Source organism: Oncorhynchus mykiss, chromosome 4 (genome assembly GCF_057628025.1).
Source record: "Oncorhynchus mykiss isolate SJ-2025 chromosome 4, ASM5762802v1, whole genome shotgun sequence".
NCBI classification, from domain to species: Eukaryota; Metazoa; Chordata; class Actinopteri; order Salmoniformes; family Salmonidae; genus Oncorhynchus; species Oncorhynchus mykiss.
The window spans coordinates 12215001-12229089 of NC_143025.1; the positions used below are offsets into that span (position 1 = coordinate 12215001).

The 14089-nt window shown below is 40.0% G+C and overlaps 1 protein-coding gene across 1 annotated transcript in view; it reads left to right on the top strand.

Annotated features, from left to right (window-relative positions):
• Nucleotides 1-14089, top strand: part of LOC110522733 (ATP-binding cassette sub-family C member 8-like) — a 130762-nt gene that overhangs the window by 35333 nt on the left and 81340 nt on the right. Inside the window, exons 6-8 of the mRNA XM_036969077.2 lie at nt 982-1170; nt 5610-5774; nt 6188-6343. Coding sequence (XP_036824972.2) covers nt 982-1170; nt 5610-5774; nt 6188-6343 — 510 coding nt within the window. The remainder of the gene's footprint in view (nt 1-981; nt 1171-5609; nt 5775-6187; nt 6344-14089) is intronic.

A 14089-nucleotide genomic window follows, 5' to 3' on the forward strand; every position in this document is an offset into this window, starting at 1 on the left:
ACATCACACAACGCATTGTCAGAGGGGTTTGACTACAATCAATATTTCAACTTTCAAAATGTTTGGCCTTCATGCAGCGTACATGGAGGGTTTCAACCTTTTGAGATCAGATCAGATCAACTATTTGACTGCACACAAACACCTGAATGCCTGAATGCTGGTGTATTGTCAGATCTGAGCGAACTTCTTCTGTGAAGTCCCATTGTGTGATATGCCGATGTCACAGTAGCCTGAGTCATTAAGACTGAAGTCAGGAGATGGTAAATCATTACTAAGGAACCACTGATTGAAAAAGCATGAGAACTACGCACTTCTCTTTCTCCCCTCATTTAAACACTGAATACCATTAAACACTTAATCCTATTAAACACTGAATCCTATTCAACACTGAATTCCATTCAGTACTGGATTCCATTCAACACTGAATACCATTAAACACTTAATCCTATTAAACACTGAATCCTATTCAACACCGAATTCCATTCAACACTGAATGCCATTAAACACTGAATATATATATATATATATATATATATATATATATATATATATATATATATATATATATATATATATATATATATATATATATATATATATATATATGGAATTCACTGTATATTAAACAGTAAATTCCATTCAACACTGAATACCATTAAACACTTAATCCTATTAAACACCGAATCCTATTCAACACTGAATTCCATTCAACACTGAATGCCATTAAACACTGAATTCCAGGTTCCACGGAGGTTCCTTTTCTGTAGGTGTGATTCTCACTGGCTCCTGATCACATTGGGTATGCAGGTTTTTGTTCCAGCTAATTATCTTTTCATGTTCCTGAATGACTGATGAATGGCCTTGTTTTGCTTGTGTAAAAAAAAAACACGGGGAATAATTGGAACTTGGGTAGGACTGTACATGGACATTTGACTTTTCACTGTTTTTCCTGATACAACCATGATGTCCTTCCTCTTGCAGAGGCCTCTGGGCTCTATGCCGCAGGGCCCTAAGTGGATTTGGAGGGCCCTACGCCAGGCGTTTGGACGGCCCCTCATCATCAGCATCACCTTCCGCTTCCTGGCTGACCTTCTGGGCTTCGCTGGGCCCCTCTGTATCTCTGGCATCGTCCATCACATCAGCAAGGACAACCGCACCATACAGCCCCCGGTGAGAAGACATTATACGTACACCAGTAGACGGCTGCTGAGGGGAGGATGGCTCGTAGTAATGCCTGGAATGGAGTCAATAGATTGGTATCAACCACATGTTTGATACCATTCCGTTGACTCCATTCCAGGCATTACTATGAGCCGTCCTCGTATGTATGCAAGGTTGAATACAACCTTGCATACGTTTGAAAGGTCTATAATTTTGACACAATTTTTACCCTAGATGCCTTCCACTTATAGGCATGCCTAATTTAGACATTTTTTAACAACATGATGTTTTGCTCCAAATGGATAACTTGAAATAACATAACTTGTTTTTTTTATGTGATTATTTATTAGCCTAGTGGTTAGAAGTATTTAGGCATATCGTGTGAATAAGGCCTCATGATTATTTATTAGCCTAGTGGTTAGATGTATTAGACATATCATGTGAATAAGGCCTCATGTGAAATCATTGTCTTAAGTGCAAGATATAATGTTGCATGTAGGTCTAGATTATTTATGGGTTGATCATATAAAAATATCAAAACATTATGTTAACAACTCCAAAGAAATGTCCTGTCTGTGGTGGAGGAAGCACTGACTCACTGCCTTTTTCTATTATCAAAACACCTGCTGGTAACTCTTAACTGGTTAGGACTGCTCATGAGGTGTCCTAAATATCTGCCGACTAGGTGTGTGTCACGTTCTGACCTTAGTTCCTTTTTTTAGGTCTCTATTTTTGGTTTGGTCAGGGCGTGAGTTGGGGTGGGCATTCTATGTTTTTGTTCTATGTTTTGTATTTCTGTGTTTGGCCTGGTATGGTTCCCAATCAGAGGCAGCTGTCTATCGTTGTCTCTGATTGAGAACCACACTCAGGTAGCCTGTTCCCACCTGTGTTTGTGGGTAGTTGTTTCCTGTTTTGTGTTTTGTCACGTGATAGGACTGTTTCGTTTTTTCGTTGTTCCACCTTTGTTATTTTGTGTTCAGATTAATAAAGGTAACATGGACACGTACCACGCTGCATTTTGGTCCGATCCTTCATATTCCTCATCAGACGAGGACGAGAATCGTTACAGTGTGACTCTTATAATGAATGAGGCTTCATGTATAGCTTTTATATTTTAGAAATAAGAGTAGGAGTAAAATGTCTCTATTCTCATAACTTATGACCCATTGTCTACTCTGAGATGCTTTGTGGATACGAGCCCAGGTCTCCATTCTGAAATTACATTTACTGTCCTCCTCCAAGCATAACTGTCCTCAAAGGTGAAATCCTTGAGCCTAATGACTGGTCTGCTGCTGTCTGTTTGTCTGTTTGTCTCTCTGACTCCTCTCACAATCCACTAGGAGCAGGATCTGTCAGCGCATCTGTCAATCTTTCAGATCTCCTGTACTGACCCCAGTCAGATCCCCTCTCCTGCTGTAATGATAGATTCTCAGTTATTGGTTTGAAAGTCACAGAGTTGCAAAGTGTAATATTATCTCCTCCAGGAGTATGCTCTCTCCTGTAGAAAAGGTATTTGAGGATTTTGTTGAATGTCACTGAGTTAGTTAAGCAGTAAGGGTTAAGGGTAGACTAAAATAGTCGCCCCCGGAAGAGATGAAAGATTAAAGAGAGATATCAAGCTAAAAATATCGCCATTAGACAGACAAGAAAAGGCTGTGTAGTCAACTGATAAATGCATTGTCATGGAACATGGCAATAGGGGCAGCAGGTAGCCTAGAAGTTAGAACATTGGACTAGTAACCGAAAGGTTGCAAGATCGAATCCCTGAGCTGACAAGGTAAAAATCTGTCATTCTGCCCCTGAACAAGGCAGTTAACCCACCTTTCCTGGGTTGTAATTGAAAATAAGAATTTGTTCTTAACTGACTTGCCTAGTTAAATAAAGACAATAATATTTGCTTATTGTGAATGCGTGGAATGGAGCACCCAGATGTTCTGAGCACTCGAAAGAATGCATGGGAGTGCATTCAAAGAAAGTATTTTATTTGACATGCACTCGGGACAGGAGTCAGCTGTATTTCATTATAACACTGTAAAAAGTGTGTGCGAGAGAGAGGGAGTGGGAGAAGGGGGGGGGAAAGAGACAGGTAGAAATCCTCTGTGTACAACATAAAACACCAAATAATGCATGCAGAGCAGAATTAGGCCGATACCCGCTAATTATCAAAATCCAGAAATGAGTGGTTAAATTCTACAACCACCTAAAACGAAGCGATTTCCAAACCTTCCATAAGAAAGACATCACTTACAGAAATATGGAGAAGAGTCCCTTAAGCAAGCTGGTCCTGGGGCTCTGTTCATAGACCCCACAGAGCCCCAGGACAACAACACAATTACACCCAACCAAATCATGAGAAAACTCAAATCTATTTACTTGACACATTGGAAAGAATTAACAAAAAAACTGAGCAAACTAGAATGCTATTTGGCCCTAAACAGAAAGTACACAGTGGCAGAATACCTGACCACTGTAACTGACCCAAAATTAAGGAACTCTTTGACTATGTACAGACTCAGTGAGTATAGCTTTGCTATTGAGAAAGGCCGCCGTAGGCAGACATGGCTTTCAAGAGAAGACAGGCTATGTGCACACTGCCCACTAAATGTGGTGGAAACTGAGCTGCACTTCCCAACCTCCTGCCAAATGTATGACAATATTAGAGACACACATTTCCCTCAGATTACACAGACCCACAAAGAACTTGAAAACAAACCCAATTTTGATAAACTCCCATATCTACTGGGTGAAATACCACCGTGTGCCATCACAGCAGCAACCAGTGGAGAACAAACACCACTGTAAATACAACCCATATTTCTGTTTATTTATTTTCCCTTTTGTACTTTTCTTTTTTTCACATCGTTACAACACTGTATATGAACATCATGTGACATTTGAAATGTCTTTATTCTTTAGGAACTTCTGTGAGTGTTATGTTTACCGTACATTTTTATTGTATATTTCACTTTTGTTTATTATCTACTTCACTTGCTTTGGCAATGTAAACATATGTTTCCCATGCCAATAAAGACCTTGAATTGAATTGAGAACGAGAGAGAGAGAGGTACCTACTAAATGATTTATAGCCCTAATAGAATGATGCATTTATTACATGTCTTGTTCCAGTACGAATGGCTCCTTAGAGATAGGAGAGAAGATATCTCTCTCGCCTGAGACCCTTTACGGCATAATCAGAGGTCAGGGTTTCACACCTGAAGGATGACCTCTGTTGGTGTATTGCTCTTCCTTAAGACAGTGGCTTTGTTATGGGAATGACCCCAGTCTTGGTGTGATTCACTGGTAGAACTGAATGACATCCATCATCATTACAGTGCAGAGAGAGAGAGAGTGTGTGTTCCAAGAACAGCTGGCCAGAGTGTTATGGTGTGTAATTAGATAAGATACAACAGATGACTCAGATCACTCAGACGACTTTAAGTGGACTGTTGATTGATCATCTTAAGGAATTTCTGGGAGTTATTCTCCTCAGTGGATTAGGAATGGTTCAGTAATTTCCTTATAGAAAATCAAAGCATTTCCCTACTCTAATGTACATATTCTCTTTGATGCTTGATCATTGTAAACAGATGTGGTTGGATATTAGTAGTAGATCTCTGTTGTAGATTTTTTTTACCCTGCCATTTCATAACAATCACAGTCAGACTCACCATACTGGAGTGGCTGTTCTTTCCCTTACCCTCCCTGCTGGTAGCTTCTGGGAAGATCGCAACTGCGTACTCCTTGTATCCTTTCTCCTCATCTCCTTCTCAAAACCCATTGGATGAGAAAGCCAGAGGTACCGCCCCTCATACCTTCTCCTCCAATGGGTTTTGAGAAGGACGCAAGGAGTATATAATTGACCAGTGGTGGGAAAAGTACCCGATTCTCATACTTGAGTAAAGTAAAGATTCCTTAATAGTAGAACATTATTCAAGTTAAAGTCACCCAAACAAATACTACTTAAGTAAAAGTCTAAAAGTATTTGGTTTTAAATATACTTAGGTATCAAAAGTAAAAGTACAAATAATTTCAAATTGCTTATTAAACAAACCAGACGTTTTTTGGGGGGGTTATTTACGGATAGCCAGGGGCACACTCCAACACGCAGACATCATTTACAAACTAAGCATTTACAAATCAAGGATGGGAATTGGACCATTTTCCTGTCCTGCTAAGCATTCAAAATGTCATGTCAGAGTACTTTTGGGTGTCAGGGAAAATGTATGGAGTAAAAAGTACATTATTTTCATTACGAACATGGTGAAGTAAAAGTAGTCAAAAAGATAAATAGTAAAGTACAGATACCCCCTTAAACTACTTAAGTAGTACTTTAAAATGTTTTTTACTTTCCACCATGTACTTTCCACCACTGCAATTGAGATCTTCCCCCTGTCTGTGTGAGTAGGATACTGACTGGCCGTACTGGGTTTCTCTCGCTGTGCTTTCAGATAAAGCTGCTGGGGGTCTACTTTATCTCCTCTCAAGAGTTCTTGGCGAATGCCTACGTGCTAGCCGTGCTGCTGTTCTTCGCCCTCATCCTGCAGAGAACCTTCCTCCAGGCCTCGTATTATGTGGCTATTGAGACCGGCATTAATTTACGAGGGGCTATACAGGTACTGTACTGTAGGCTGATAGACAGTAGGGACCACATAGCAAAAAATGTGGACCTCTACAGTGTGATCTCTGTAGACTTTCACATACATCACACATTGATCCCTTACGTTTATTCTTATTCTCTATTACTTAGCAACAGCGCTAGAAAAGCATCTGCAGTGTCAATACCTCTATATTGTGCAGTGTGCTTGTCTATTGCAGCTAAGTGTAACTCATAAAGGGTAGGGTCACACATGGTTTCCTATGTTGGGGTTATTATACACGTGTAGCAGAGGGAACTAAGAATGAATGTTGCCAAGCGACATCATATTTTAGGTGAGTTATAGTTAAGGCTATGTCCTCTGGTAACCATAAAAACACAAGTTCATTGATTGGTTTCCCTATGATGCGTCTGGCTGTGTTCTCCTTCCAGACTAAGATCTACAATAAGATCATGCGGCTGTGCACCTCCAACATGTCCATGGGAGAACTGACCGTAGGACAGATTTGTAACCTGGTGGCCATAGATACCAACCAGCTCATGTGGTTCTTCTTCCTCTGTCCCAACCTGTGGGCCATGCCAGTCCAGGTGAGACCTATTCTCTTCTACCCTACTTTACTCTACACTAGTTTACTCAACACTACAATACACTACTCTACTTGATTAGGGTAGGTCCTGTACAGTTTTATTTGATTCTATTCTATCCGGGTCTATTCAGTTTGGTTCTAGTCTAGTCTACTGTATTAAAGGTAAAGCCAGGATGTTTCTACCCAGGGTAGAAAAGGAAAGAAGCCCGGCAGGCAGAAAAGAAGCCCACCATGGAGTTGAAGTAGATTCATGGCATGTTGTATATTACATCAGAACACTGTGACCTTCAAGTTTATGCTCCCTGCCCCATGACATGTATAAGTTTATGCTCCCTGCCCCATGACATGTATAAGTTTATGCTCCCTGCCCCATAGCATGTATACGTTTATGCTCCCTGCCCCATGACATGTATAAGTTTATGCTCCCTGCCCCATGGCATGTATAAGTTTATGCTCCCTGCCCCATGGCATGTATAAGTTTATGCTCCCTGCCCCATGACATGTATAAGTTTATGCTCCCTGCCCCATGACATGTATAAGTTTATGCTCCCTGCCCCATGGCATGTATAAGTTTATGCTCCCTGCCCCATGACATGTATAAGTTTATGCTCCCTGCCCCATGGCATGTATAGGTTTATGCTCCATGCCCCATGACATGTATAAGTTTATGCTCCCTGCCCCATGGCATGTATAAGTTTATGCTCCCTGCCCCATGACATGTATAGGTTTATGCTCCCTGCCCCATGACATGTATAAGTTTATGCTCCCTGCCCCATGACATGTATAGGTTTATGCTCCCTGCCCCATGACATGTATAAGTTTATGCTCCCTGCCCCATGACATGTATACGTTTATGCTCCCTGCCCCATGGCATGTATAAGTTTATGCTCCCTGCCCCATGGCATGTATAAGTTTATGCTCCCTGCCCCATGACATGTATAAGTTTATGCTCCCTGCCCCATGGCATGTATAAGTTTATGCTCCCTGCCCCATGGCATGTATAAGTTTATGCTCCCTGCCCCATGGCATGTATAGTTAATGTTAAGCAGTGATGCTCTCTAATATCCCATCTCTATATCCGTACATGGAAATGGAAGGTGTTGGGGGTAAAAAAAAAAAAAAAAAAACTTATTTAGAAATACAGGTATATCAGTTACTGGTTTGATGTTCCCAGACTATTAAATAAAAACAGGAGTTCTCACAAATGTAATCTTCCAATATATTGTTCCAGGCTTGTTCCAGGCAGCTTTGGTATAGTTCTATCTCCTAGCCTGGAACTACTATCAGTGGTGCAGATACACAACCCTTATGAAGAACACCTGATGGATCAGGGGATGGATCAGGGGGAACCAGGGGCCTTTAAAATTGTTTTACTTTTCCTTAGTTTGTCTTCTTGTCCTGCTTTTGTCGTGGGCGTCTTGTTGTTTGCCCAATATACTCGTCTGTCTGTCAGTCAGTCAGTCAGTCAGTCTGGTAAGAGAAGTTTCTTTGTTAGTTCAAGCTGAGAGTTCCCTTATCTCTCTCTACCAGGGAGAACGCTGTGTCTCCCGACTCACATTTTCTTTCTTTCTCTCTCTCTCACACTCTCTCTCTTTTCCCTGGTAGAGTAAGATTCCATTTTGTTACCTTTCATTTGTGTTCTTCACAATGTGACATTGTGTGCATTTAACAAGAGTAAAAATCCTAGGCCCAAACCACTGTAGAAAACAAGCTCAGAGTAACAGTGTAACAGTGATTCTGACTGACACTATAGGCACACGGATTAGTTTTAGGGATTAAGTAGAGGAGTGAAGAAGACTGTCTGGGGGGGTTCATAATGCATGAAATTGAAAACGATAAAAGCTAAATGAAATATGTTGGGCTACATTAAGAATACTTTAGGACGTTTAGTTGAACTATTTGTTCCTGTCCAAACGAGGGGAGAATGAACGGGTGAATCCATGTCAGAAAACAATTTACTACTGGATGTGTTTTATATGAATGGTTCTCAGCTCAGGCACGTGTGTGTCCATACCAACCCCTCTGACTTACAGCGTTGACAACATGTTGATTCTTGCCTCGTATTTCAAAGGCATAGAGTAGTTAGTTGTAACTACAATTATTCAGCAGCATTACTATGCCTCTGATCCTCCTTCGCTATAAATCTCTCCTCTTTTTGTGCATAAGGCCAATTCCAAGGAGTTCAACAGATGTCAAGAGCATCCATTTTCCAATATAATGTTCTAGGCAGCCTTGGTGACACATATTTTTGGTCCTCTATAATTGAATTTCCCTTTTTCATTTGATTCACGTGTTCTAGAAACCAGCATATTTTTTGTGCCCAAGTCCTATTTCAAAGAGTTCAAGACCATTTTCAAGATTAGTTCTCTAATGTGGACAATCTAATAAAAAGCAAAAAATTTGACAACACACAAATAGTTAGAAAGGTGCTAAATAACAGAAAAGTAAACTTGTGAAAACATAAAGAAGGTTGCACACTCCCAATGAGTTATTGGGTATCACTAACATTTTAGCACACAGGGCCTTCTTCAGGGTTACATAATGAGATCAGCCAGAGATAGAAACAGTGGCCAAGGTTTCACAACCATACTGGATACCAAATCAAATCAAATCAAATGTATTTGTCACACACACATGGTTAGCAGATGTTAATGCGAGTGTAGCGAAATGCTTGTGCTTCTAGTTCCGACAATGCAGTAATAACCAACGAGTAATCTAACCTAACAATTCCACAACTACTACCTTCTACACACAAGTGTAAAGGGATAAAGAATATGTACATAAAGATATATGAATGAGTGATGGTACAGAATGGCATAGGCAAGATGCAGTAGATGGTATCGAGTACAGTATATACATATGAGAGGAGTAAGGTAGGGTATGTAAACAAAGTGGCATAGTTTAAAGTGGCTAGTGATACATGTATTACATTATATTAAGTAGCATTGTTTAAAGTGGCTAGTGATATATTTTACATCAATTTCCATCAATTCCCATTATTAAAGTGGCTGGAGTTGAGTTAGTGTGTTGGCAGAAACCACTCAATGTTAGTGGTGGCTGTTTAACAGTCTGATGGCCTTGAGATACAGTAGAAGCTGTTTTTCAGTCTCTCGGTCCCAGCTTTGATGCACCTGTACTGACCTCGCCTTCTGGATGATAGCGGGGTGAACAGGCAGTGGCTCGGGTGGTTGTTGTCCTTGATGATCTTTATGGCCTTCCAGTGACATCGGGCGGTGTAGGTGTCCAGGAGGGCAGGTAGTTTGCCCCCGGTGATGCGTTGTGCAGACCTCACTACCCTCTGGAGAGCTTTACGGTTGTGGGTGGAGCAGTTGCCGCTCTCGATTGTGCATCTGTAGAAGTTTGTGAGTGTTTTTGGTGACAAGCCGAATTTCTTCAGCCTCCTGAGGTTGAAGAGGCGCTGCTGCGCCTTCTTCACGATGCTGTCTGTGTGGGTGGACCAATTCAGTTTGGCTGTGATGTGTACGCCGAGGAACTTAAAACTTACTACCCTCTCAAAACGTACTACTCTCGTCAAGAGGTTCAGACCTCTACGTGTGAAGGTGTTGGACTCATAGACACAGGGCTGCAGGTTTAAGTCTCACTCTGGCTACTTCCTAAATCTGCTCTGGTCTTCTAACATAGCATTACAATCAATTCTAATTCTAGCCAGATCCCTTTGATCTGTTTTTCCCTGTAGTCACTGTCAGTTTAAAAGCCTTTGTTAAGGCTTAAAGTGCAAGTGATAGAAAACACCATATATCAGTTGGCATAGTGTAATATACAGTTAAATATTCACTATTAGCAATTGCTGATTTTATTTTTTAACAATTGAACAATAAAGTGCTGTGTATATATATATTTTTTTGCTGCAGCATCCTGTGGATGTGGTGCATTGTGGAGAAATATTGTGGGAGGAGAAAGAATCGCTGACTAATTAACATATTTTAAGGCGTGCCGTGTAAGTGGCTATATTTGTTTCACCCATTAGTGAGAGTCGTGTACCAATGTAAGTGATATGTGGCAGTAGTTCCCTGACAAGTCATTGTATGTATATATGAAACAGATCAGAGTGGTAGCAGGTCTTAAACCTTTTACTTGTGACCGACTGCCTCGATTTGGTCTTGTGTAGGACAAATTTAAGTGGTGTTTTTTAAATAGGAAAAAAGTAGAGACTCAGAGCTAGAAAATGTTATGTTAACTTGCAATAAAAACAACTTTCTGACTAAATTAGAAACTTATGTCTGAAAATGTAGCTAGACTCTTAAACATAGATAAACGCTTCACGGCAGACTGGAACCATTTAACTCTGTTTTGTCTGTAGCATCTTGTTTGGCCAGCGTTGTGTCAAGTCACTCTGGTTCACACTGACTGTGGCATGTGCAGAAAGTAGCCCATCACTTTTCACAATTTATCTTTCGATAGCACTTGCTAAATTCAGATGTTGTTGAGAAATGTGCCAAACTTTTGTAGTTCTCAGTGGTTAACGTTGTATCTTTCAAAAACAACGCGGTAGAAATGACTGTCAACACATTCTGAGCAGCTCACATTACAAACAGAAGCATGCTACATGGCAGACCAATCTAAACTCATCTCCCGGCATGCTCATGTCCATTCTCTCTGTTCTTCCCTGCAATCATGGCCAGTTTGGAAACCTTTGTTTAGACCTCTAGAAATACAAGTGATATAAAACACCTAGTATTCATTAATATTCTGTAATATGCAAATTAATACAGCCAACCTGCTTGCTATAATATCTTGGAATTATAGTAAAATACTGTAGAAATACCTATCTTACTGTTTAATGTTGTGTATTGTACTGTGTTTCATTGCTCTGGCAACAAGTTACCGTCAACATCTCAGTATTGTATTGGCACAATCCAGACATAATCAGAGATATATCTTAAACCATCTTAATTTGAAGACCAATGTATCCTTAACTACAACATTTTCATTAATGGATAATAATAATGTATGCACAAACTCTAAATTGCTAGGGACAAGAGCACCCACTAAATGACCAAAATGTTTTTGTAAATGTGAAAATGAAAATGTGCAAAGAACACTGAGTAATATGTCGCTGCATGGGTAAATCCGGTAATTTACTGTAAAAAAAACAGGTTACTGTAAAATTGATTACTGTAAAATTGATTATAGTAGCTGTACTGTAAAATAAATTACAGTAACTTACTGGACAATTGCTGCCAATAAGTTACTGTACATTTTACAGGAAATGTTTTACAGTGTGGCCTAGGCGAATGTTGCTCTGTTTGAAGGAGAAAGCGTGTAGCTAGTGTCGTGTCTTTGGCTATGCCGGATTAATTGATAAAACATGCTATTCTATAAAATGATTTATCCGTAATTAATATCATCTGATTGAGCTAATCATTTAAATGTAATTAACTGGAGAGTCGGGCATCACAAAATAACATTTATAGAGCTGTTATCTTCCGAATAAACTCTTAAAGACCTAGTAATATTTTACATCAATGGCAGTCAATATCAATCGTCATCTTACTTCAGTCTTGTAAATTCTTGGTTATCTGCAAGAATCCTGGCTAACAAGTTGAATCAGCAATACATAATTGGGTTTAATTATTTATTTACTAAATACCTAACTAATCACACAGAATTCACATACACACAATTAATCATAACTTGATTACAAATTACGTCACAAAGGAAAACGTCCCAAGCGGGCGGAACAGATATGACAGCTTGGAAAAGGGGCTGGGTTGAGTGAAAGAGCAGGAGACTGAGGAACAAAGGGGAAAAGCTGTGCTATCATAAATACAGTATCTTGTGCATTCTAAATTACCGCTCATTTGGAGATGGAAAATGCAATAAATATTTACTCTGAGCTGCGCTTCAGTAGGTTGGTGGTAGATGGAAGGCCGTGTTGCCAAACCGAGTCCTTTGTCCTTTGAAGAATGTCTCTGGTTGTCAATTGCTTACGTTGTAGTAACGTCATTGGGTGATAGACGGGATACTCTGTCTGTTCCTTCCTAACCCTCGTTGCATCTGCTGTTGCTAACTCAATGGCTAGGAGGTATCACTTCTGTAGTGAATAAGAGTTCAAAGTTCATACCATTCGCAACCAAAGTTCACGCTGATGTTGGCTTCGTTCTGTATTTATTATCTGAACCATTCTGACATAGGACCGTCGTCCCCACATCTTCGGAACAGGAAGTTCTGTTGTCATCAAGGCTTTATATAGGAAGGGAGAAGAGGGCGTTTTTGAAAAGTTTTATAGCCCATGTCCCTTCACAGAGGTGGGCCACTGAGTGAGCAGCCCTAACTTATGAGAACCCACATCTCACATTTTAGAAGCTAAAATCACATTTCATCCCATCACAAATAATTTCATATTCAAACATTTAAATTGAACAACAATTCCATGTGAATCCGATAACTCTGATGTGTAGACTTTCCACTGTAGAGTTTATGTCATCTTATCATTGATGAGAATGTCTCAGATGACAACTGAACTGACATCATATTCATTAAGTACCACCGCATATGTTCAATTGTTCGGATTACCAGAATATACTTAATTTCCCACCACCTACTGATGTTCCCAGAATCTCTATGTTAACCAAGGTTTTTTAAACGTAACCTCAGTAGGTTAGAGAGAGGAAAAAAGGGGGGAAGAGGAATTTATGACTGTCATAAACCTATCCCCAGGCCAACGTCAGGACACTAGTATGAAATGTCACATCCATCTCCATCACTTAGTGCTGTACCCCTCCCCCTCACTGTGAATCCTGGGGATGTGTGAATCAGGCTGTCACAGTGAGGATGCCAGGACATACAGGACAGGAGCCAAGGCCAGGTGGAGGAACACTACACATTAATCATCCATCAAGATGTCGTTATATCACAATTAAATCATAATTTATTAGCATTACCATACAGATGCCAAGACAGGACAGGAGCCAAGGCCAGGTGAATGAACTCAACATGACTAATCCACCATGTTCAATGCAGTTTCTGTGGTGAAGAATGCAATTAATACAGGCATACAGGCTGGAAAGGTCTCATGATTCACCATGTTTTTGTGAAGGACGAAGCATTGGTTTTAAAAACCTCACACTCTCTCCTGATTGTTTGTGCAGGGACACAGTGTGTGTGTGTGGATGTGCAGGGTGTGTCTTGTGATTATTTTTTTGACTTTTTCCACAATTTGTTACATTACAGCCTTATTCTAAAATGGATTAAATAGTTTTTCTTCCTCATCAATCTACACATAATACCCCATAATGACAAAACAAAAACAGATTAAGACATTTGTGCAAATTTATAAAAAAATAAATACAACTTAAACTTCAAATTTACATAAGTATTCAGACCCTTTACTCAGTACTTCATTGAAGCACCTTTGGCAGCAATTACAGCCTTGAGTCTTTTTGGGTATGACGCTACAAACTTGGCAGCTGAAGTAAAATAAATATAAAATAAAACATTTAAATAAAGAAGAAAACAACAACAAAATAACAGTAGCAGGGCTATATACCGGGATTACTAGAACAGAGTCAATGTGCGGGGCACCGGTTAGTCGAGGTAATTGAGGTAATATGTACATGCATAGTCACTTCAGAGATAAAGTGACTATGCATGGATAATAAACTGAGAGTAGCAACAGTGTAAAAATGGGGGTGGGGGAACAATGCAAATATTCCGGGTAGCCATTTGATTAGCTGTTCAGGAGTCTTATGGCTTGGGGGTAGAAGCTGTTAAGAAGCCCTTTGGA